Below are 24010 nucleotides of genomic sequence, written 5' to 3' on the forward strand. Positions count from 1 at the left end.
TTATTTAAATTATTTTTACCTAACAATTATGTGTTGTGTATATAAAAATATTTTTCTTTAAATTTTATTTTTGAAAAAATATCTATTAGTCATGTTTTAATTCTTAAAATGAATTTTTTTCTTCTAGGGCAATCAAAGTGTTCCAGCAGCTTCTTTACCTCAATCCTTTTTACAGTAGAAGTAATGAAGTTCACCTTCGATTAGCTTTAACTTTTAAAACTTTACAAAACTATCAGAAATCATACAAGCATTTTCAGCTCGTTTTGGCTGACTCCAGCCCCTGTTCCCTAAGCAGAGCAGCGGTATGTTTTCATATTGCACACTTGTTTGAAGTTGAGGTAAGTTGGTCAGTTGACATTATCATTTGTTTCTGTGGACAAAATGTTTTATCTCCAATCTGCAAGAGTGTGAAAAATTTAGAGATGCCAATACAAGATGTGAAATTCAATTTAAAGAATTGAATTCATTGAAATTAAGTTATAGAATTGTCCATTTTAATTAGGACGTAGCTCCTAAATGTTTAACATGTGCCATAAGGAAAAGGACACAGTCTGAAAAGTCTCTTTTAGAGTAAGGAAACTCCCCATAAATATCTTTAGACAGTAAGAGTCCTTAAAAATCTCTGTTAAGTTAAGGACAAAGCCTCTTAAAGTGTATTGCAATTAGTGATGTGGATCGGGTAAATACCCAGCGGGTAGGTAAATATTTTTTGGGTATTTACCCAGGTATTTATCCTAGGCCTGGGTAAATAAATACCCAAAAACTGGGTATTTTACAAAAAAATGCAAAGGGTGAGTGGGATTTTTTTTTTAAATCTAAATATGAAATAATTGGTAAAACTGATACATACATATGTATTACACAGTTTATAATATTTTTTATTGAAAGACTTGATTAAATTATGAAAGAAACATATTGTGAACCAAAGAATCTTTCTTCTCAATGTCATAATTGAAGATGTTTGCTTTTTTTTGTAATCAGTTAAGCTTTTTACTTTTTGTAGAATGGCTTTTTATATCTGAAATTGGGCTATCAACATTGATTAGGCATATCCAACACATTTAATGTGAATATCATATTAGATTGCTAAGTTGTTTCACACAATAATTCTTTAAATATGTGATCAAAATACAATTTTTCTCCAAAAATTTATTGTTTTGTATATGGTTGGTTCTGAAAGTAATGCAATGGTTTTTACCAGGCCGCTTTTATTGGTCGGAGTATAATTGAACTACTTGTTTAGGTGAGGCAGATCCTAAGGTTTTCCGGAAAACCAGTCGCAGGGTTCTCCGAGCTGTGGAAGTGACCGGACTAAGTTAATGTTAACCTCTGCGCATGGACCGTGTCACGGGAAAACTAGTAAGAGATTAAGTTTTGTTGCTTAACCAACAAAATCTCTTGAGGAGACTAACAAAATAATTCGTGAGGCTTACGGGGACTCTTCTCTGTCCTATTCACAAGTTTTGAGGTGGTTAAAGACCTCTAAAGAGGGCCTGGAAGAGGTTCAAGATGAACAACGCTCTGGGCGGCTGTCAACTGGCAAAACCGACGGCAATGTGGCTCGTGTTCCTCAAACCTTGAACTTTGACCCTCGATTGACCATCAAGATGGTTGCAAATGAACTGAACATGTCATCTCCTGCTGTGTTTCGCATTACTCAAGATTTAGCAATGAGTTAAGTGTGAGGCAAGTTCGTCCTGAAGCACCTTGCCATAACGCGCTGCGAATCTGCAAGCTCCTTGCTAAACAGGAACCAGGTGAAAACACTGTCCCAGCCCCCTATAGTCCTGATGTCGCCCCCAGAGACTTCTTTTTGTTCCTTCAGATTAAGGCAGGTCTGAAATCAACCCATTTTTCAACCCTAGAAAAGATTCAATCAGCCGTGACAAAGACCTTAGGGGAGGTCCCCAAAAACGCCTTTCAGGGCACTTACCATTCATGGCAGAGACGATGGAAGAAATGTGCAGAAGGCCAAGGACATTACTTTGAAGAATTTTAAGTGTTTGTGCAAATCTGTTCAATAAATTACTTTAAAAAAAATTGCATTACTTTTGGAATAGACTCTGTATATATACATAGTGGAATAAATACAGAAAAGTATTTTAGTTGAATATAAATTTTTGAAATAAATACCCGGGTAAATATTCATTTTGGGTATTTACCCGGGTATATACCCTGGGTATTTACACGGGTATATACCCTAGGTATTTACCCCTAAAAATAAATACCTGGGTATTTTACATCACTAATTGCAATAATGACATCCCTAAGTGTTGTCATATTTATACAGTCAAACCCCGCTATAACGAACCCTCAACGGACCGACTTGAGAGATCGCTATAACCGGGGGTTCGCTACATCCGATTTTCCAAAAAATAGTCAAAATTCGGTAATATTTTACAGTAATAATCATCATAATTGCACAATGACTTAATTAGTAGTTAGGGTAATAAAATTAAGTTTTAGAAATAACTAGTAACTATATTTTACTCAATAATAAGCAAATTAAAATTTTACTTTTTTTTATTTATTAGTAGCATGGAAGAAAGACGTTATTTTCGGTTGAAAACTTTTGGATTTTATATACATATCAATTTTTTTCTCAACTACTGCAAAAGAATCCACAATATGTTTGTCAATGTTTTCAGTCGCAAAAAAATTGTTCAAAATGTTTACAGCTGCTTTTGCAGCAGAAATGGACCCAAGATTTTTTGTTTGATTTATAAACTAGAGAGAGTTTCTTCACGTTCTTAAAGCACCTGGGTTTATTCGATTTTCCAATAACCATCAACTTTCGTTTTTCAGAGCCAGTCATGTTAGCACAAATAAGTGGTTATCCGTGTGTTGGAGTGTTTTCCGCCGACACATTTTTCACCTTTTAACTTCAATGTTTGATTTGGAGTCAGCTTATAAAATAAGCCCGCTCGTGGGCGTAAAAATATCCTTTTCGTCGTAATCTCGAATGATGTCCGGCCACACATTTTGCATCCAATCCTTCACATCAGAAGAGCACACACTTGCAGCTTCACCCACAACTTTTCCACTCGTTATGTTGTGCCGTTTCTTGAATCTATCCAACCACCCGTTAGAACAGACAAACCCTTTTTCATTAAAATGTTCGGCAAATTCATTTGCCTTTGCCTGCAGAATGGCTCCCGTTATCGGTACATTTCTGTTCCTCTGCAGAGTGAACCACTTAAATAACGCTTCGTCTACATTTTCCCTTACTGCTTTTCGCATTTTTTTACAGCCGTTTATGTTTGTTTCATAGGCAGAAACAATTGCATCACGGTTCTGTCAAATAGTGGCTACAGTAGATTTTGAGAGCGAAAATTTTTTGCAAAGTGAGGATTGGGTTTCGCCACTTTCTAATTTGCGAATTAATTGCACATTTTCTTCAACAGAAAATGCTTTGCCTTTATTTCGCCTGGCCATGATGATTTCTACCTAGTTCACACGATTATCCGCAGTGGAAATTAAACTAAAAATCAGAGCAAACGCACGAGTGGCCAATTATCTCGTCCTCTGACTAAAACCAGTTGCGAAAATTGAGGGAGCTTGAAAACCGGCTCGCCCCCCCCCCCTGAAGAAGCAGCTGCTCTTGCAAGGAACAATAAATGAGGAATGTGGTTTGGACTAGAGATTTCCTAGAAAAAGGGTTGAGAATTGTAGAAGATGGAGTTTGCTGAGAGAACAATCGCTAATGAATTTCATTGGGGCATGTGCAAAGAAGAACTTGAAAAATCAGACATTTTAGGATCGTTATAGCCGATTTTTTCGTGTTTCTGGATCGTTATAAGCATATGAAATTGTATTAATGACATAGGGCTTCAGTTCGGACCAATTAAAAGGTTCGCTACAACCGGGAGATCGCTATATCCCGGGTTCGCTATAGAGGGGTTTGACTGTATAGAAACATATTCCCTAAGCTTTCATTAAGATAAGAATAGTTGCAAATAGTCTCAGTAATACAAAGGCAAGTTAAGTCTCTATCAACTTTTTCGATAAGGGCAGTCTTGAAAAGCCCTTATTCTATGGGTGTAGTTGCATTTTGTGTCCAGAAAAGGGTTTTCATCTTTATCAGAGGTACAGTCGAGTCCCAACTTACGCGAGGGATACGTTGCAAGACTCCTCATATAAGTCGAAATTTCGTGTTGTAGAAAAATGTACATATACAATTTTTTGGAAACATACCAAATTCTTTTAGAAACTGTTAAACACCTCCTAAACTGCTTCAAAGCATTTCTCAACTATACATTGCAGTTTCTTACATAAAGAGCTGAACTTTTACTGTTTTTAAAAATTAAAAAAATAAAGCCGTTTTATTCAACACTAGCGGCACCTGCACGGCTTTGTCCATAGTAGAAAATTAAGAGGTCATTTGGTTAGCTTATACTAGCTTTATTTGGTTAGCATATTTACAAATAATGGATGATGAATTTCTCGCCAATTTGCTATGTTCAATTGCTCGCCCATGTTCCACGTTATGATAATTTGCTCGTCCATGTTATGGTGATTTGCCCTCATCCATGTTATGATAATTTGCTCGGAAAATATTTCTTAAAACTGGAATAGAAAAGGAACAACATTGAAATTGGTTCAAGATGTACACCCTCATGCTTTAAACTAATTCTGTACCAAATTTTATGAAACTCAGCCGAATGGTCTAGGCACTGTGCGTGTCACAGACATCCAGACAGAGTTCCAGACTTTCAGCTTTATTATTAGTAAAAAAGATAAAGACAAAATACTTGAAGATTCACAAAATAAATGATCAATAAGAGGGAAAGACATAAAATAAAACAACATGGCATGCACATTATGTAGTAGGATAATAAAAGCTGCACTATAATAGTACTGTGCCGTAGATACAGCAATAATATTTATGAGTTGAAAAACAAAGATGGTGATGATTTATGCTCCATGATCGGATCCTTATTCTTTTTTAATATAATTTTAAATACGTTTGCTTCGCCTTTTCTTTTATAATGTTTCGATTTATGCAACAGCCTCTCTCCCTGATCTCTTTGATCCATGGTACAAGGGCAGTTTCCATTTTCAAAATACTTATTTACTTCATGCTTTGCTTAGGCACTACTCAGCAAGCTTTAATATTGAAACTAAGATCTGAACTTTTACTGATATCTTTTTGTTTTGACTTTTAATTACACATGGAAGATTCCCTCATACTTATTGTCGTGCTACCTTCGGCTTTTCGTAGTTGTTCAAGTATTTCGAGAATCTTAACCTTTCTTTTTTTTTTTTTGGCAGAAACTTTCTTTTTCTTCCCATCTTCAAACTGGATGAAACAGCGCACTAAGGTGTCATTATATTTCATCAACTTTAATAATTAGAATAAAAAATAAATAAATGAAAGATGCTGAGTGGTTATTTGATGCACTAACAAAGCGATGAGTAGACTAGTTTGGTGTGAGAACTTTCCCTGTCAGTGATGCTAAAGGGATGTAATAACATTTCAAGAAATTAATATTTAGTCGCCAATAACAAAACCAATTCATCCTTCCAAAATAACTTAATGTTGTCTACGAGGAATTCGCGTTAGCTCTAAAATTCGTTGCTCGTGAAAAATTAGCGTTATAGCCCTTTCGCGTAACTCGAATCGCGTTGTAGCGAGAGTCGACTGTAAACAATATTTCTTTGGTGATATGTTGCACAAACTAAGTTGTAAGTACATTGCAACCATGATATCTCGAATCTTTCAAGAAGAGAAAAAAATTCGAAATATTGATTTTTCAAGTTATCAAGGTTTTGAAAATCTTACAATAGTAACTCTCACGATTGCACACACATGCAATATATATATATTTATATATGTACCTTGCAACCACTTTGCATAACTTTGCATAACTATCAGTTATTTTGAAATTTGTGGCAATTTTGACTTATTAGTTTCTTTTTTTTTTTCATCTACAGACTTCAAAGTTCTAATTTATCTTTAAGCACATTCCATTCAGTTTTAAGTTTTTCATCAGCTATTTTGTGGAACTAAAAGCACAGAATGATGAGAAACACAGTTTCCCGTTGTCACTTGAGCTACGGAAAAGTCATCTCTTGTCCTCAAACAAGTGTTCCAAAGAAAAGTACAGAATTAAACTTTGCGGAAAATAGACAAAAAAAGACTACAGCACCCCCTCATACTAACACTCCCTATTACTCACCTCAATCTCCTATTATACTTTCCAGGAAAAGGATGAAAGCTACAAGCAGATGTCGCCAAAACTAAGTCTACAGTAGATCCTCGTTATACGCGGAGGTTACGTTCTACGGAAATGCTGCGCAAATCGAAACCACGTAAATTGAGAACCTAATACTATTGTTGAAATAGAGATTTGGTTCCGTAGATAACAAAACACTTCATTCTAGTGATGACTAATTGTATAATAAGTTTAATGTGTACTTAATCAACTTCTATGTGCAACATGCATGAAGGAAACATAAATTAATTTCATGTTCTGTTTATAAAGAGGAGCTGGCTATGATAGTATTTTGTCAGTCATTAAGAATTTTTCTCTGTAATTCTTTGCAGAGCATTAATGCTTCCATGATCACTTGCATCATTTCCATGATAGAATCTTCCTTCATTAACAAATCAGAAGGATCATTTCTATTGTCTAGGAATGGCTCAAAATTTTCAATGTGAACGTTTTTGTTTGTGTGTCACCGATCCTCGTTGGTTTTGGCCGCCTTCGTCACTCCTAAAAGCTCTTCTTCCAGTGAGTTCTGAACTGTGTGAGTGTAATAACTTTACTTCTGGAAAGAGCTTTGGAACCAATTACATAAAATGTCTCCGGTGGCCCAAGCTCGATTATTAGCACGCCAAAATTATTACGTGTACTCAGCTATCTTTAGGAGTTTGGATTTTGAAAGAGGGAAAAATTTAATCTGTTTGCATTGCCGCATCCGCGTAAAATAAAATAAAAGTGTCAAATCTTAAATCCTGTATAATCCAAACCGCGTAAAATAAACCCATACAGTAGAAACGCGTAAAACAAGGGTCTACTGTACTATATAAGGTAAACACTAGTAGTGGCCAGTGCTTAGTAGGGCTTCAGTAGTGGCCATTTCAAGGTTTATATTTGAAAAAATAACGTTCCAGGCTTCTCCATGGATTCAAACATGCAACTGAAACTCATCGGCGTAAAATAAAATAAAGGTGTCAAATCTTAAACTGCATATAATCGAAACCGGGTAAAATATACTCGCGTAAAACGAGGGTCTACTGTACTACAAATATTGCCTAGGAAAAACAGCAATTAAAAATTTGCCTCTGTGTGAAAACGTATTGAGGGTTTCAGAAAATAAATTTCAAGATAAATATGGAAAAAACATCAGAATTTTTATGTAAAATGCAGGGGCAAATTTTTTTGGGATGTCAAGGGTTTTGAGATAAGGAGCTAGAGGAATGTGGGGTAATGTGAAATAGCCAGGCAAAGTGAAATGGTGAAATATTTACCCTGCTTTTAGTGCCACCTATCTGGTAATATTTCACCTAGATAGTAGCACATATAGTCTATTCGAGTCGGGTAAAAAATACCATCAAGCATTATGATTGTAATATTTTGTAAGTTAAAAAGTATTTTTGTTATTACAAAATGAAAGTTCTTATTATTAACATTTTAAATATTAATTGAGATCTTCTAATATTTGGTGAAGTATTTGTTTAGTTAATATTAATCTAATTTGTATTTTAAGTATTTTGTCAAATTAGTCAAGTACATGCGGGGCAAAGTGAAATAGTTTATTTACTAAATTAGCTGCATATTCAATTATTAATTAATTCATTTTTATTCCTTCATTTAGTAATTCACTTTTTGTTCATTCATAGACTTATTTTCTTATTTATACACTCTTTTACTCACTCATTTGTTTTACTTCAAATTGAGGCAGTTTGAATCAAAGGGATGTAAGTGACAAAATTAAAAATTTGCAGATAATCAGTACATGATAGGAGAACCTCTCCTCTGCTTTGGAACCGAAAAAAAATATATATAGTAGGTACTGCAATAGAGCATAATTTAGAAAAAAATTCAATGAAAGCTTCCCTGGGATCTGAACTTCAAACACATGTTACTCAAAACTTTAAAACATCCGCTTTCATCTCTTTGCTTTTTACTGCCTCATAACTGCCCGGCTGGTGGCGTGATGGTTAGCTGCTGGCCTTTTACGCCTCTGGATCCAGGTTCTGACCTGGGCTGGCTAGTCAGTGGATTTTCGAGATGCAGAAAATCAGCAGCACCAATGCCGCATAATTATTTGGCTGTAAAAAATCCCTTGAGTATTCATTTGGCTTAGAATATCCCTATAGAATATCCCTATATTGGCTAAATTAAATTCCTAGTGCCATTTCGCATCAAAAGAGAGCCCAGGTGCCTCCATCTGGTGGAAACTGGGCGTCCAAATTATCCGTGCCATTGACATCCTGTGCCTAAATGGTGGCACATGAAAGACTGGATACCGTATCAGGGGATCGCGCTAGGTCTGCATAAGGCTTAATAGGGTTAGAAGGCAGCCACCATTAGAAAAAAATAAATAAAAATAAATTGTTTATTATTTATTTTTGTTTATTGTTTCAATATCTTTTCATTTATTCATTGAACTTTTTCTTTACTGATTTATTTGATCAGACATATATTTTTTATAATCAAATAGGAAATATTTCATTGGAAAAATATTTTATTTTTCACTTTGCCCCCATGAAAAAAAAAGTGAAAATTTTCCACTTTTTTTTTAAAGGCACAAATTTACTGCCAAAAATAAAAAATACTGTTTCAATGGATGTTTTACTATAAAATGCAATGTTCTTTCTTTATGTACTATAAACTTCAAAACAAATTTCCATTCCGTTCATTTTGAAAAAGCTCAGTCATCTCTTATATATTTCACTTTGCCTCATATTCCCCTACATGATATCAAGGTTTGACAGTACAATAATATAAAAATGTATTAAAATACAAGTGTGAAGGATAAAGAGTGAAACAATCTTCTACTGCTTCATTGCCATTTTATTTACCAGTAATAAAATGAAATTGCCAAATAAAATAAATTTCTTAAAATAAACACCTTCAGAATGTTTTTGCTATTTTATATGTGTCTTCTTTATATCTTTTTATTACATGCTCTCACAGAAACTAAAAACTACTAAACTGTCCAAGAATTTTTGTCAATTCTAATTTATAGATCTATGACAGTATATATATTAATAAAATTTTGGTATAGTTTTTAATTAAAATTGATGTTCAATGTGTTTAGGGCAAGTACCAACAAGCCAAAGAGGCATATGAACAGCTTATTGATGAAAAAGAACTGCCTTCGATTGTCAGAGCTGAAGCATCTAAGCAGCTAGGTTGTACTCCTGTTGTTCATTATACATTTATTAATATTATTTTAAGAAACCAATTTAGCTTTATTTTGTTTTACTTTATAATGAACTAGAATCACTTTATAAAAGGTTTTTTAAAACCCCTTCTACAAATTACATGCGTACAATGTATCACAACATATATTCATACATCTGCATTCAGGTTTAATAATCATGTCTAGCTCTTTTGTGTATTTATTTTTATTTAAAATTATATGTATACAGCAGGCTCTCTGTTTAACGACGCTCTATTTAACGACTTAATCTGTTTAAAGATGGTTTTTCACAGTCCCAGATGGTCCACTGTGGTGTTAAAAGCATTCTACTTAAGGGACGATTTTTTGTGGTCCCTTGAAAGTCATTAAACAGAGAGCCAACTGCATATGTTTATATTTTACATTTATTTTAATTTTTAATGTGTAATGGATTTATGAGACTGCACGTTTGATTAAAAATGATATCATTTGCAATTTTTGTTTTTTTAATTTTAAAATTTAAATACTTCCAGTGATTTGGGCTGGGATAAACTAAAGATAACGTTTGTGGAATAACAGAAACTTATCAGAAATTGTTGCAGCAAAAATTGTTGCAATTAAATTAATCAATCACAAAGAGAAAATAATGACTTCCACTCTCTTCTTTTTTTTGCAATTTACATTAATAAGGTTAGCAATCTATTGGTAACTTGCAAATTCTGTCATATCATTCCTTTAACATCAGAGGGGAAAAAATCATTCATATTAATCACTGTTGGATTTTTTCATTAAAAAAATTTAAAAACAATATCTCTATACACTCCTCAGCTCAACAATACCCCTATAAGTACTCGATAATAATGTCATAAAACTCCTCTTGATGTACTTAATATATATCTTATCAAATAATATTTAAGAAATTTAGTTTTAGTTTTTTATATTGAAAGTTTTTACTATCTTTTCAATGTCTTCGTCTTAAATATTTTTCTTGCATAACATCAAACATTACTTTCAGGCTGGATGTATCATACCATTGATGCTCTTGGTGACAAACAGCAAAGACAAAACAGTTGCATTCATTATCTAGAGAAATCTATTGAAGCAGACCCAACGAATGGACAGTCTTTATATTTCTTAGGTCGCACATTTGCAAGTATTGGAAAAGTTCATGATGCATTTGTTTCATATCGAAACTCTGTGGATAGGGTGGAGGCCAATGCAGACGTTTGGTGCTCCATAGGGGTCCTTTATCAGCAACAAAGTCAGCCAATGGATGCTTTGCAAGCATACATATGCAGTGTGCAACTTGAAAAGAAGCATACTGAAGCTTGGACAAATTTAGGACTTCTCTATGAAAGCTGTGGAGAATCACAAGACGCTCTTAAGTGCTATTTAAATGGCAGTAATGGAAAAGGTGTGTAAATGTGTATATCAGTATTTTTTTTTGTAAAATTAAGTGCATACACACATGCTGAATTCTGTATGCAATAACTTCTATCAGCGTTGAAGATTAAGTTGGAATTTTAGTTCCAATAAACTAAGCCCTTGAATTCCAGCCCTATTCTAGGAAAACAATTAGTAGCATTCTGCTTCTGATTGACTTCATAACGAATCTCTTATCTCTGTTAGCGAAATTTCTATTCATTGACGGGGAGTTTAAGGGAAATGTCGTGATGTCAATTCAAAGTACAATCTACCAATTTCCGTTTTATTGTTCTTTTTTAACTTTTATAAATGTAAAAATTTACATTTGTTCAATGTTATTGTTTTCGCTATAATTTAAATGTATGTGTGAATGTTATTCATATATTTAGCTATAGCACTAGTATCGCTTTTTACCTGTCATTCGGATTATCGGTGGTTTTCACTTATCCATGATTACCATGCCACCCTATTCTGTGGATAGTCGTGAGTTGACTGCATTTAGAAATATCTCAGAATGTGTTTTATTCAGATTACCCAACTAAAGGCCGCCAAGTTTTATTAATTTATTTATTGAATTTTTAAACGAAAACAGAAATATTCAGTACATTATTAAAATCCATGATAAGCTTCAATTAGAAAAACCGAATTGATAATACACTCAATAGCTTCCCAGCAGCCGCTGTCATGTTAACATTTCCGATATTTTTCAACTCATATCATTACAAAAAGCACAGCAAAGTGGAAAACAATAGGTGGCAGGGGTGATTGTGTTCCTGTATTTTACCGGATTTCCGGTATTTACATCTTGATTTCCGGTATCTTCATCTTCGAAAATACCGAAACCATCCTATATTCTCAGAAAAACCCACTTTTGTAAAATTTAGGTCGATGCTTAATGAAACGCCGAAAGTCCAAATTGAAGATGTTTCGTTTGGTATAAAGCGTAAGCTACCGTCATGTTTTCCAATCTCTATAGTAATTATTGAAGAACAGCTGGGGTGAGAGATGGAATAAAGGCTACATAAGAAGAGAAAGGAGCGTTACTTGATATTTTCCCCCTTAATATTTTCTTTTCAAGATGTCTAATATCGTTTCTCTGTTGCATATCTTAATATGCAGATGATGTGACTAGGGTTGCCCATTCCACCCGACTGCGATGGCACCCCTCAATTTTACCAAGCCCCCTTTTCCCTCAAGAATTGCCACCCACTAATAAAAAGACTTAAATTCTTCTAAATTAATTTCTCCAAAAGTTTCTGTGGTATAATCTGCTTCATGACCCCCCCCCCCCTCCCCTACCGACACCAACACATGAAAATCCTTGCTATAACTATATTATTAGATTAAATTGCTAAAATATTTATTCACCAAGATGGCTTATATCTTTTCTCTGTTGTAGATGCTTATGTAATAGGTTTTACAGTCCCCCCCCCCCCATTAAATATTGAATTTAACGACTTATATAATTGATATTTGGAGAGCGATATATCGTGGCATTAAAATTCGGATATCGCCTAGCTCTATTGCGCAGTGATCATAATACATTCTGCCCCTTTTGCCCCAAACTTATTTAATTCTGAAATATTTATGCACTTTTAGAAAATGAATGTAATAAATGGTTAAGGATTCAGATACAATGGAGGAAAATAAAACATTCTTTGAAAAATTTTTAGAAATGAGAAAAATTAAAGGAATTTAATTCTCTCCATGCACATGGACATTAAAAATTCCAATTAAAACTTCGAGTTTTATCCCCAACAAATAATTATGTATATAAATAATGTGTGCATACACGTAATGTGTATATGTATGCCCATCAAAACACTTTTTCTTCTTGGAAAAAAGTTCAGGTATTTTTTCATGGAGTCACAATCACCCCTGAGATGGGCCGCCAAAATAGGTTTCAAATAGAAATTGTACGCATCAACATTGTTGTTACTTTGTCTGCAGAAGCCTGTAATTCAAATTAAAATATTAGAGTCAAAATTGAAAAATCCATCACAAATAGTTCTTTTTCTTTAAGAATAAAAAGATGAGAGAAGCAGGCCTGTCATTTCCAAGAAGGGTTTAACAAGGAATTAAAAATAATGTGTGTGAGTAGATTGTTTTTTCAAATTGTACTAGCTTTTGTAGTGTGTTTTTATGTATCACAACATAGCATTCACATTTATTTTTCAAAAGCAATTAAAAATATCAATGTTTTGCTCTTTTACTGCAACAACACATTTTTTTGAAAGGGCGATAGGTTCCAAATCTCATCTTCTGCATGGTCCTTACTATTTTACAAATGTCTTTCAGCAAAATCTTTGTAAATGTGATATTTTTTCTTCTTGTTTTATATTTACAGTGCATTTTCTTGAAAATCTTGAACATTTTATCACATTATGCAATATATTTTTGATGAAACAAATGAACATAATGTTTTAATATTGTTCTTAAGTTTATTGTTAAGTCATTATTTTTGAGGTTGGTTAACTGTTGTGAATCATATTGCATCATGGGTTAGTAATTGATTTAACAAAAAGGTTTTGTGATACATGAAAATTTATAACATATTTGATCATTTTTTGTCCTTCAAAAGTTTAAAATTATAAAGTAGATTTTAATAAATTATACAGTCAAGTTAGAAATTTTCTTTCAACAAGCGTTTAAAGCAGAGGTTCCCAACCGGTGGTTCGCGAACCCCCAGGGGTTCGCGAGGTGCAGGAAGGGGGTTCGCGAAAATTTCGGTGCAATGGCGGATTTTTCCTAGTTTGGTAAAAAATTATAAAATATTCAATTTGCACACATAGTTACTAATTTTTTTTTTAATTTGAAAATGCGCCAGACTCTTGTATTAAGCTCAAAAAAAAAAAATCTTTCAGCGGTTTTATAATCTTGGTTAAAAAGAAATTTTCTCATTTTTTTTTCGATAGACAACAAAAAGAGATATGCTTCCTTCTTTATTGCGAGGCGCCATGCAGAAACGTTGTATTAAGCTGTGGCGGGGATCACGATGACCTTAAAAAGGCGCCATCGCGTGGAGTCAATCAAACAATATACATAATATACATATGTCGAAAAAAATAAAGAATTCTCAAACAATGCATCATAGGGGTATTATTTCTAATCTGGTTGAAATATAACTCGGGAATTTCCGTCGAATTCAGTCATCGAATAGCAGACATGACAGCAAAAGGCTCCAAACTTAAAATTTATTACTGGATTTTACCCATCTGTTCGTTTTCAAAAATATATAACATCAGCATGCTGATAGTTCTGGGGAAATAGTTGTTAACAGACGTATTTAGAGATACTTTAGAGATGCTTGAAAACAAGTGATTTTGTTTGCAATTGGTTTTGCTACGTGAACTTGCTACTCTGTTTGTGAAGTTATAATCGTGTTGGTAATTTTTATGATTTAATAACTTTCTACTGTTATGGATCGATGGTTGAAAACTGGTAGTTTGGTTGAGCGACAAATGGACAAGCAGTCAATCGATCAACCCTCAACATCAGCAGTAACTTTCGAATCAACACAAGATATTGAAATAGATAGCTGTAATGAACTGCCGCCTCCCCCGACTAAACAGAAAAGTGAACTAGGGGAGAAAAAAGCGAAAATATGACAGTGACTATTTACAAATGGGCTTTTATTTTACTGGAGAAGAGTCTGAACCTAGACCGCTTTGTCTTCTCTGCAACGAAGTTCTAGCGAACAGCAGTTTGAAACCGTCACTTCTGAGAAGACACCTCGAAACAAAGCATCCGACACACAAGGACAAACCTATCGAATATTTTAAAAGAAAATTGGAATATAATAAAAAGTGTAGCGTCTCTACGTTCCTGTTAGAATCCAACGAAGATAGTAAAATGGCCCTTGAAGCTTCATATCGAGTCAGTTATAGAATTGCAAGATCTGGAGAGCCACATACAATTGCAGAAAATTTAATTGGACCGTGTGCTAAAGATATTGCTAAGTGTATGCTGGGAGAAAAGTCAGCAAAAAAAATTGACCTGGTTCCGTTATCCAACAACACAGTATCACGCAGAATTACTGATTTGGCAAGTAATGTGAAGAAAGAACTTGTGAATAGAATAAAAGAGAATAATTTTGCGATCCAGCTTGATGAGTCGACTGATGTAGCAAACGCTGCAATATTACTTGTCTATGTTAGGTATATTTTTAACGATACAATTAAAGAAGATGTACTATTTGCAAAACCTTTGAAAACCAACACAACTGGAGAAGCAATTTTCGAACTGGTCAACAGTTACTTTGAAGAAAATGGAATAGATTGGTCTTTGTGGGTGGGTGTGTGCACGGATGGTGCAAAATCAATGACAGGAAAATTTGTTGGCTTTGTGGTGCGAGTAAAGAAGATTAACGAGAAAATTGAATGGACTCATTGCTGCATTCATAGACAAGCATTAGCATGTAAGCGTATTCCCGCAGAATTATCCGCTACTTTGAATGATGCGGTAAAAATTGTAAATTTCATAAAATCACGTGCCACAAATCGCCTATTTCACGCGCTTTGTGAGGAGTTGAGAAGCCTTCATGTTACTTTACTTCTTCACACAGAAGTTAGATGGCTTTCCCGTGGCAAAATTTTGACACACTTATTTGAATTGAAGTCAGAAGTCCAATCGATCCTCTTTGGATGCAAAGGCTTGCATATTTAGCTGACATCTTTTCAAAATTAAATGAATTAAATCTATCCTTGCAAGGTGCAGTTGTTAATATTTTCGTTGTATATGATAAAATTGAAGCTATGGTAAAAAAATTGAATTTCTGGATCCAATGCCTGGAAATGGGTGAGTTTTCTTGTTTCACTTCTCTTAGTAGTTTTTTATCAGAAAACTCAATGAAACTTGATGTAACGTCCCTCTCTCAAACAACTGGATACGCAATCCTTTTGAAGGAAATCCATGCTTAGAGAACACTCTGACATTACCTGAAAAGGAAATGCTTATCGAGTTATCCTGTGATAATTCATTGAAAACTACCTTTAAAGAGCTCTCGTTAATTGACTTCTGGCTCAGTGTAAGAAATGACTATACCGTTTTGTCCAAAAAAGCCATTCGAATTTTATTACCATTTTGTACAACATATCTGTGCGAGAAAAGATTTTCCTCCAGAACTTATCTCAAAGATAAATGCCGAAGCAGATTGAATGCAGAGCCTGATTTAAGACTCAAACTGTCAGACATTGAACCAAACTTTCAGTTTCTTTGTTCCGTCAAACAGCCACAAATATCGCATTAAGGATTTTTTCCCCAATTTAAAGTATGCTTAAAAAAAATAAATGGTTTATAAAACTTCTTGTTTATAATTTTTCTTGTAGATGTAGTTTTAACTTTTTATTAATGTTTGCACTTAATGATATTTTACAATTATATTTTTGTTTATTGCAATCAAATGCTGCAAAAAATGGAAAGCAAACATGCTGTTTTTTTATTGTTTCTTACATGTTACTAATTTCAACATCAGGGGGTTCGCGAACTTTTCTGCCTGTTCCAAGGGGTTCGCAAAGAGAAAAAGGTTGGGAACCGCTGGTTTAAAGGATAGAAAGTAAAGAAAATTTATTGTGAAAAACATATTGAAGAACAATTTTACGGACTGCATTCAACACTTTTAGGCTCAAAGAATGTTTTCTTTTTAATAGGAAAAAATTTGAGTTCTCTGAGCAGTTTTACTTAGTACACTTAAAACATATAAACTAAGCATGCTACTTTGAATGAAAATCACTGCCTTAAAAATGCTAAAAATATTTTCTTTTAAGCTCATTTTCATGTTAAATTCTCAAATCAGTGGCATTATGATGCTGATTATGAAAGTATATGATTTTAAGTTTGCAATGCTGTTTCTGAAGATTTTTTTGATATTCTATTAATGTAGGTCCTACAAATCCTAATCTTTCGGCTAGGATAAAAGTTTTGCAAAATCAGTTGACTACATCCTCATCAAGTAATATACAAAAGCCTAAGCAGTTGCCCTGCATTGAGGATGCTTGGAATTTTCCCATTTCACAGGAAATGGCTTCAAGGCAAAATGCAAGTTCACAAGGACAAACAGTATGTTTTCAAATATTAAAAAAATATTTATTTATTCTTCAAAAGTGTTTTGAGTAAAACAGCTTTAATTTCTCTTTGTTAAAAAAAAATGCATTTTTATATTTGTTTTGTCTTTCACAGAATCGAATTAATTCTTCAGCTTATAATCAAAGACACAGCGGTTCTCATTCAGCTATATGTAGTGGGCAGGGAAACGTGAGCCATTCTATGCAGGTTTGAGCTTTTTGTTTGATTGTTTTCGTTAATGTTTTGTTTATGGTAGAGAGTTTCTTAAGTTTTTTTGCATAAGTATGCTGCATCAGTATTAAGCATGAGTTTTAAAAGGTTTAAATGGACTTAATTATTTTTTTAGGGTCAGCAAGCTCAGCTACGGCCAGGATCTCTTCTTTCTCCTCAAGATCAGCCAGCGGCTAAAAGGATGAAACTGAGTCAAGCTGTTGGGCCTATTTCTGATGTAAGTTGATATTTTTTACTTATTTATTACAAATTTGTGTTTTAACTATGTTTTTCATATATCAAAGCATGTTGAATTGCAGTTAAGAACTGCTTAAAAAACATCTATCTAAGTTGTTTTCATTTTTACTATTTTGTATATAGCAAGGAACAAGTCCCGAGGCAAATGTAAGACCACCATTTTACTTAAACCAGCAGCAGCTTCAACTTTTAAGCTACCTTCAACAAAATCAGGTATGTAAAATGTGGCATGACCCAAAAACATTCTACACAAATAAAGTGCAACTGCTTTTTCTTAGATAATCTTTCTTTTTTTTTTTTTTTTTTTTTTTTTTGTACATTAGAGTTAAAATATGAATAGTACATTGGTTCTGTTGCAATAAACATAATTTTCCATTAATTGAATGCCTAAAGGGAGGGATATAGTGGTCACCACTATATCCCTCAATTGTAATTGTTATGAAATAATTACAAGAATATGCAAATTTTAATTTTCAAATTGATGTTCTTAGTATTAATGCAGATTTTAGAGCTGCATCAATGTTCACTGAACAGCAATAATTAAAGTCTGTTTTGATCTTTTCCATTACTGGAAAAATGTGTTGTCTTCATCAAAGCTTTTGGTGCAACTTATTTGTGTAATACCAGATATAACAAAGATAAGTGTGATTTAGTACCCTCTGGCTTTGATAAGATAACTTTTGGTGGACTCAGGATTAAATGATTCCATTTGTTAATGTAGGAGTGAAAAAAGCTTGCTTGCTTCATGATAACGGTTATTGGAGTTCTTTATAGGAATCTCTCCTCCTTCAACCCAAGCATAAATGAACTCATCCAAGGTCAAGTGTTTTATTATTAGAGCCATACTAAACTTTGAAGTTCCAAATGCTTGAATTCTATGTCTTTATTTTAGAATTATGTGAAGTGCTTTTAAAATCTGTTCCTTCACATTGCTACTGCTATATTTGACAGCAAGATTAATGAATCTGTTCTTCAAATAGCTTAAATGTTTTATTGACTTTAGTGCTTGATCTTAATTTTTTTTCTATGTTTCAGGCTAATTTATCTCCTCAACAAAGAGTACTCTTTCAGCAGTTGCAGCAGGAGTATGAGCATATGCAACAACATCAGCAAGAACAGAAATTATTAATGCAAAATCAGGTATGTGTACAAAACTAATAACATTGGTTAGCTCTTCACTTTCTTGAAAACTTTAAAACATATGTAATGACGATTTATTCACTTGAGAATTTTAATTGCTAGATGAAGTATTTCTTTCATATTTTCTAAGGGCAAGCATATCATTTCTTTTAAGCATTACTAACTTGATGAGTTAATGTTCTGAAATCAATTTTTAAAAAAAATTGAATGTTATGTCTACAAATGGTCTTTTTAATTGTCTAATTTTGTAACAAAAAATTTTGTTATTTGTGTTTTAGTTATCTGCTGCACAAACTGCTGTGTCCTTATGTACTGCAAGTGCTCAAGCTTTAAGTACAGTTACTATCACAACTTCAGTTTCAAGTAGTAGTAACACTGTATATAAAATGTCTCCTGATTCCACTGCCATACTTGGCTTGAGGCCTTCATCTTCTGCAACATCAGAAACAAAAGTTATTAATGGCTGTATTACCACAGCCACAAAGTCAAATCCTGCCAGTATTCAGGTACGATCAGCAACAACTATGCCAGCTTCTCAATCCTGCCAGGTTACTACTACAACAGGTAGTCCAAACCCTACTAAGCCTTCACACTGTTCTAATTCTCACATTCGTCATTCAGCTGGCCAAAAGTCTGTAGGAACCCCTCAGGTAATACATATTTATTGAAAGCTATTTATAATGTGTAATTTTTCTTTTCAACTTCTCTTTTAATTTTACTTGCCAGTGAGAATACCTAAAGAATTTAAAAGGTCATGGGATCTTACCTTCCTTATCAATACGAACTTCATGAAATGAAACTATCTTGATGAAACTATCAAGCATGAGAACAGTTGGGAAAATTTTTATCCAATTCCTTCAATTTTAACTTCCCGGCCATTAGGTCTCATGCTCCCTCCCCACCCCTCCTGGTTCTTAACGAATTGCATGGTCAGAACTTTTAAATTGAGGGAAGTAAACTTATTTTGAGGAAAATCTAGTTTTTTTGAGCAATCACGATTGCTTACTGTTCTCATTTGACCGTTTTTGGTGTCCGTGCCTTTTTCAACTTGGACCAGGGACACCAGCACCACCGCCCACCGTCCTCTGCTAGCGGCGGGGCGCAGCGCGGCTGCTCCGGTTTTGAGCTATCTGATCTCCTGGTCGGAGGCGTCCATGTCCTACACACACGCACGTTCACACACATACACTCGCACACGCCTACGTGCATACACACAGGTCTACGCGCGCACACGTAGGAGGAGAGGCAGGCTTGGGGGGGGGGGGGGGGACAGGAGCCGTTTCTAGAAACAATAACTCCAATGAGTAGGGTCCTGTCTCAGTTCGTAATTGTGAAAAACATAATTTGGATTCAAAATTTCAGAATTCAAATTAATTTTTATTATTATTTTTTTTTTTTACCCTAAGCACTAGAGACATCAGTTAGCACTAAAGCATTTTACTTTATCCATTGTCATTTTTTCAATCTCCTGTTTTATTATTGACATTCTTATGAAGATATTGAAGAAAACTGCACATGCAGGGCATAAAACTGGTCAGTAAAAGTCAATAGAATTCAGTAATCTTCAATTTGGTCAATATTTGTCAGTGTTTTCAGAATTTAGTCAGTAATGTCTGTATTTCTTTGCAAATTTACCAAATGAATCATTTTAAGAAAAATATCAGCATAAATGATTTGCCAACTTAGTAAAGTATGCATTATTAGCAGGGTCGCTTCAAACTTTTGGGTGGGGAAAATTTCTCAATTTTCTGATTGGTAAAATACAAACATGCACATTAGACACCTACCTACATCTAATGAAAAGAAACTTTAAGGTTCATTAAAAAAAATCAAAGTTACACTAGCCTATAAATTTTCTGAATCTTCAGACAAAGTGTACCAAATAAGGACATTTTTTGTGGGATAGCGGAGAGATCACTGCAACCTCCCGTGGGGTGCCACTGATTACTTAATGAGAATCATTTGCTGTTTTTTCATCAAATGGAAATAAAACCTATTTTTTGGCAAACCTAGCTTCTTTTTAGTCTATTATTTTCCATACAAGTAAAAAAATAACCATTGTGAAAAGATCTCTTAAAAGAAAAAAAAGTCAAATGCCTGAATAAACATTGAAAAGTAAAAATTTTCAATGTACATTCAACCCTTGTTTATCGCTCCATTTCAACGACTGCCCTGATGAGTGAATTTCCGCAAAATAGGCTTCTTTACTTATTAATCAAATATTTTCTTAGCTAAAGCATAGAAAATTCTTTTAGTCTCTTTAATGCAATATTTTTAGGTAATTGGAATCCTGTAATCATGCAACAACATCCTTTTGTCCCCATTACTTTCACAATCTGAGAAAATTTGATGTTTTAAATGTAATTGTTGTTTTTGTAAATTAAACTAAACACACACACACAATTCAAGTACATTTCCACTGACCTATGAAAATCATGCCCTTTGTTCGATGATAAAATAAGTAGAAATATGGCACCTCTCTCTCCCCATGCTTCTGCGTTCTTTCCTTTGATAGTAATGCTTACTATTTGAAAAGGCTTGTGGTTGAACATCATTAATGCATTTATCCTATTGCAATGATACAAAGTTATACTCTCTCCAGCAAGTGCCTAATGGTTATGCGACCTGCGGATGGTAGGTTAAGCTCAATAAGATAATCATTTTTTCTCTGGGGGTAGCTTAAGAAAAGATCCTAACATTATACCTTAAGTATGCAGAAAAAAATGGAAAGTAAACAAAGAAAAAAAATCTTAGTTTTATTTCTTTTCCTTTTAATTGTTTTTTCTTTACCTTTAAAATTAGAATGTTGACAGAATTTATCATTTGGAGGCCCATGAAAATCGGGGGTCCTAGGCCATGATCTAGTTGGCAAATTTGGTAATTAGGCTCTGTAGTTGCTAAATAATTAAGAGTGATTTGTTTCTACCCTGTGACTGCACATGAATACAAAGCACAATATTTTTTTCTAATAATTTTCTTTAAAAATTTTTAGGTTTCAAGTACTTCTCAACCTACTGTAGTATTACGAGATTTAAGCACAGCAATTAGTGAAAAAGATCTTAAGATTTTGCTATCTCAGAAGGACATTGCTTCATCACTTACTGAGGATCTTATGGTGCAATTTTCTAGAGAATCTCAGTCTAGAGCTTCAAAATTTGGACTCTGCTCTAAAGACTCAACAAAAGATGAAGTTTCTCATGATGCCTTAAAACTCTCATCCGCCTTTCAGTCATCATTAGAAAAAAAATCTTCAATTTCTCATGACTTTAAAATTGAGCAAAGTAAAGAAAAAGCTGAACTAAGTGAATCAAAAAGTTATTTATCAAAAGAGAAAATAGAGTCTTCAAGTGTATTTTCTCTTCCTTCATCGTTATCAATAAGTATGAGCTCTTCTCAGCTGTTAGCTACTTGTAAAGGAATTGGTAAAAATGGCGTGTCTAATACGAGTATTATGTGTGAGCTGTGTCCTGCACCTTCACCCCCAGAGGCGCCTTATCCACCTGTACATAAAGATAAATTGTTACCACTTGCACCTAGTGTCTTTGTAAGTAGTTTTTAGTGTCTTTGTAATTAATTTCAATAGTTTTTCATAAAGTTCTATTATGTGTGAAAAATACTATGAAATTGTTGTTCAAAGAAGAGAAAAAAATCTCTTAAGTTCTTAATTTTTATCTCTTAAAGTGATTACAATGCTAGAAAAAAATTGTTGGGAAAAATTTAATTCTGAGGGTTTTATTCAGCATCCAGACTACAACACAGTCCTATTGAGAACAATGCTGTTAAGAAGGAAAATAGTTTCTATGTTTCACTAGCATCCATTTAGGTGATCCAATTGCAATAAACTCAATTTGAGATGTGCTGTAGTATGGCCGTCATATGGTGTGTGTGTGTTCAAAGAACAGAAACTTTACTTTCATGATTTACTTTTGTATTTGCTGCTGTTGAAATTTTTAATGATTAACTGCTGAAAATGTTAATATCCTACTCATGTAGAAGAAACGGAGCCACTCTGTTGTCAAGTTGTCTGGAAAGCAGTTTCGGCAGAGGGACTTTCTTGATTGAGCTTAACACACCGATTCTGTTTTGTCAGTGAGAATAAGGGTGTAACAAGTTGTTCTGCAGTAAATTTCTGATTATTTGTGGAAGAGGGTAGCACGGTAACCACATACAAGCTTTGTTTGATAACATTAGGGGGAAGAAGAGATAGGGGTTTTAGGTTCTTTCCTGAAGTCTTTTTCAAAACTGAAATTGGCTATCTTTAAGAAGGAAGAAATCAGGAACATTCCTGCGAAATTGTCTAAAGGCAGAATTTTGAGCTACGATATTTTCCTGCATGTTATCTGCAGCAGCATATAATCCGCAGTTCCTAAAATTGGCATGAAGATGAAAAAATCTTTGTATAATTCACCGACAGTACAATTGCCAATAAGAAACGGAACATGCAATTTCAGCAACTAAATTAACGTAAAGAAGTAATAATTTTTAAGCTGTAATCAAAATTATTCTAAAAAATTATGATTTTTTTTTTGGAAATAGGGATTATAGAACCTTAATTACTTAAAGACAAAAAGTCAAGGCAATGGCACAAAGGGTCTAGTCTATTTCCAACAGAGAGCATATTTCTAGCCGGTAGGGCTTTTTATTTAATGCACACTGAATCGTGTGAGAAGAAAATTCAAGCTACATAAAATAAACAAGCCTACAGTCAACAAAAGAGTCTCGATTAATGAATCCTGCTGTAAATTCAGTATGTTTGGGTTGAGGTACCACGACAGTGTATAACCCCTACCTCATTCAATTTACACTTTTTTCACAGATAATAGTAGAAATTTTAGTAGCTGTCGTGATTGTAGGAAAAAGTGTGAGAACTTTACGAATTCTTGCTTTTGAAAATGCATTTTAAAACTATTTTTAGTGACCTTAGACATCATAGGAGTGAGTTGACCCTTACCGAAAATTGTTTTAAATTGAAGTTCCAAAATCCATTCCATTCTATATTTAGCGGATATCAGTCTGTATTTGGTAAGGTATCTTTGATGACATGAAGATTAGGGATTAGGCATGAGGGTCTACACCCCCTCCCCCACGGAAATTTTCCGAAATTAAATGCCAAAAAATTCTTTGAATATTGCATGTACACAGGGCGGTCCGTCCTTAAAGACGATGGCACTCGGACGAATATTTTCAAGTGCACGTCCCTCCACACACAGTGAAATCAAGCAGGTTATAAAAGACTTCATTACATAGTAAGATGAAGACTTTCAGCTACCAAACTCACGCTAACAATTGTGGGCCTATAATGAATGAAAAAATACAGAAAATTTTTACATTTTGATTATTACATAACTGAATATGTAATCTCTGCATATCAGAAAAGACAGGAAGTCAATCGAAATCACTTGCATTTTAAGAACTGAAGAAAAAGATTGATGCTTAGTAAAAATGAAAAACACTAATTTTTAATGCATCAAAAGTTCTGTTCTCTTGTGCCTTAGTACCCAGGGCATTCGCCCTGCTCATCCCCCTCTTTGAACGGCCCTGCATATACTTACTAATGTAT

General features: G+C 33.9%; 1 protein-coding gene across 1 annotated transcript in view; it reads left to right on the plus strand.

Annotated features, from left to right (window-relative positions):
* LOC129218876 (lysine-specific demethylase 6A-like) overlaps positions 1–24010 on the plus strand; it is a 72677-nt gene that overhangs the window by 23878 nt on the left and 24789 nt on the right. The window contains exons 2-10 of the mRNA XM_054853197.1: positions 128–338; positions 9271–9364; positions 10370–10768; positions 16661–16836; positions 17189–17290; positions 17434–17523; positions 18346–18450; positions 18729–18956; positions 21443–21994. Coding sequence (XP_054709172.1) covers positions 128–338; positions 9271–9364; positions 10370–10768; positions 16661–16836; positions 17189–17290; positions 17434–17523; positions 18346–18450; positions 18729–18956; positions 21443–21994 — 1957 coding nt within the window. The remainder of the gene's footprint in view (positions 1–127; positions 339–9270; positions 9365–10369; positions 10769–16660; positions 16837–17188; positions 17291–17433; positions 17524–18345; positions 18451–18728; positions 18957–21442; positions 21995–24010) is intronic.

Source organism: Uloborus diversus, chromosome 3 (genome assembly GCF_026930045.1).
Source record: "Uloborus diversus isolate 005 chromosome 3, Udiv.v.3.1, whole genome shotgun sequence".
Classification (NCBI taxonomy): domain Eukaryota; kingdom Metazoa; phylum Arthropoda; class Arachnida; order Araneae; family Uloboridae; genus Uloborus; species Uloborus diversus.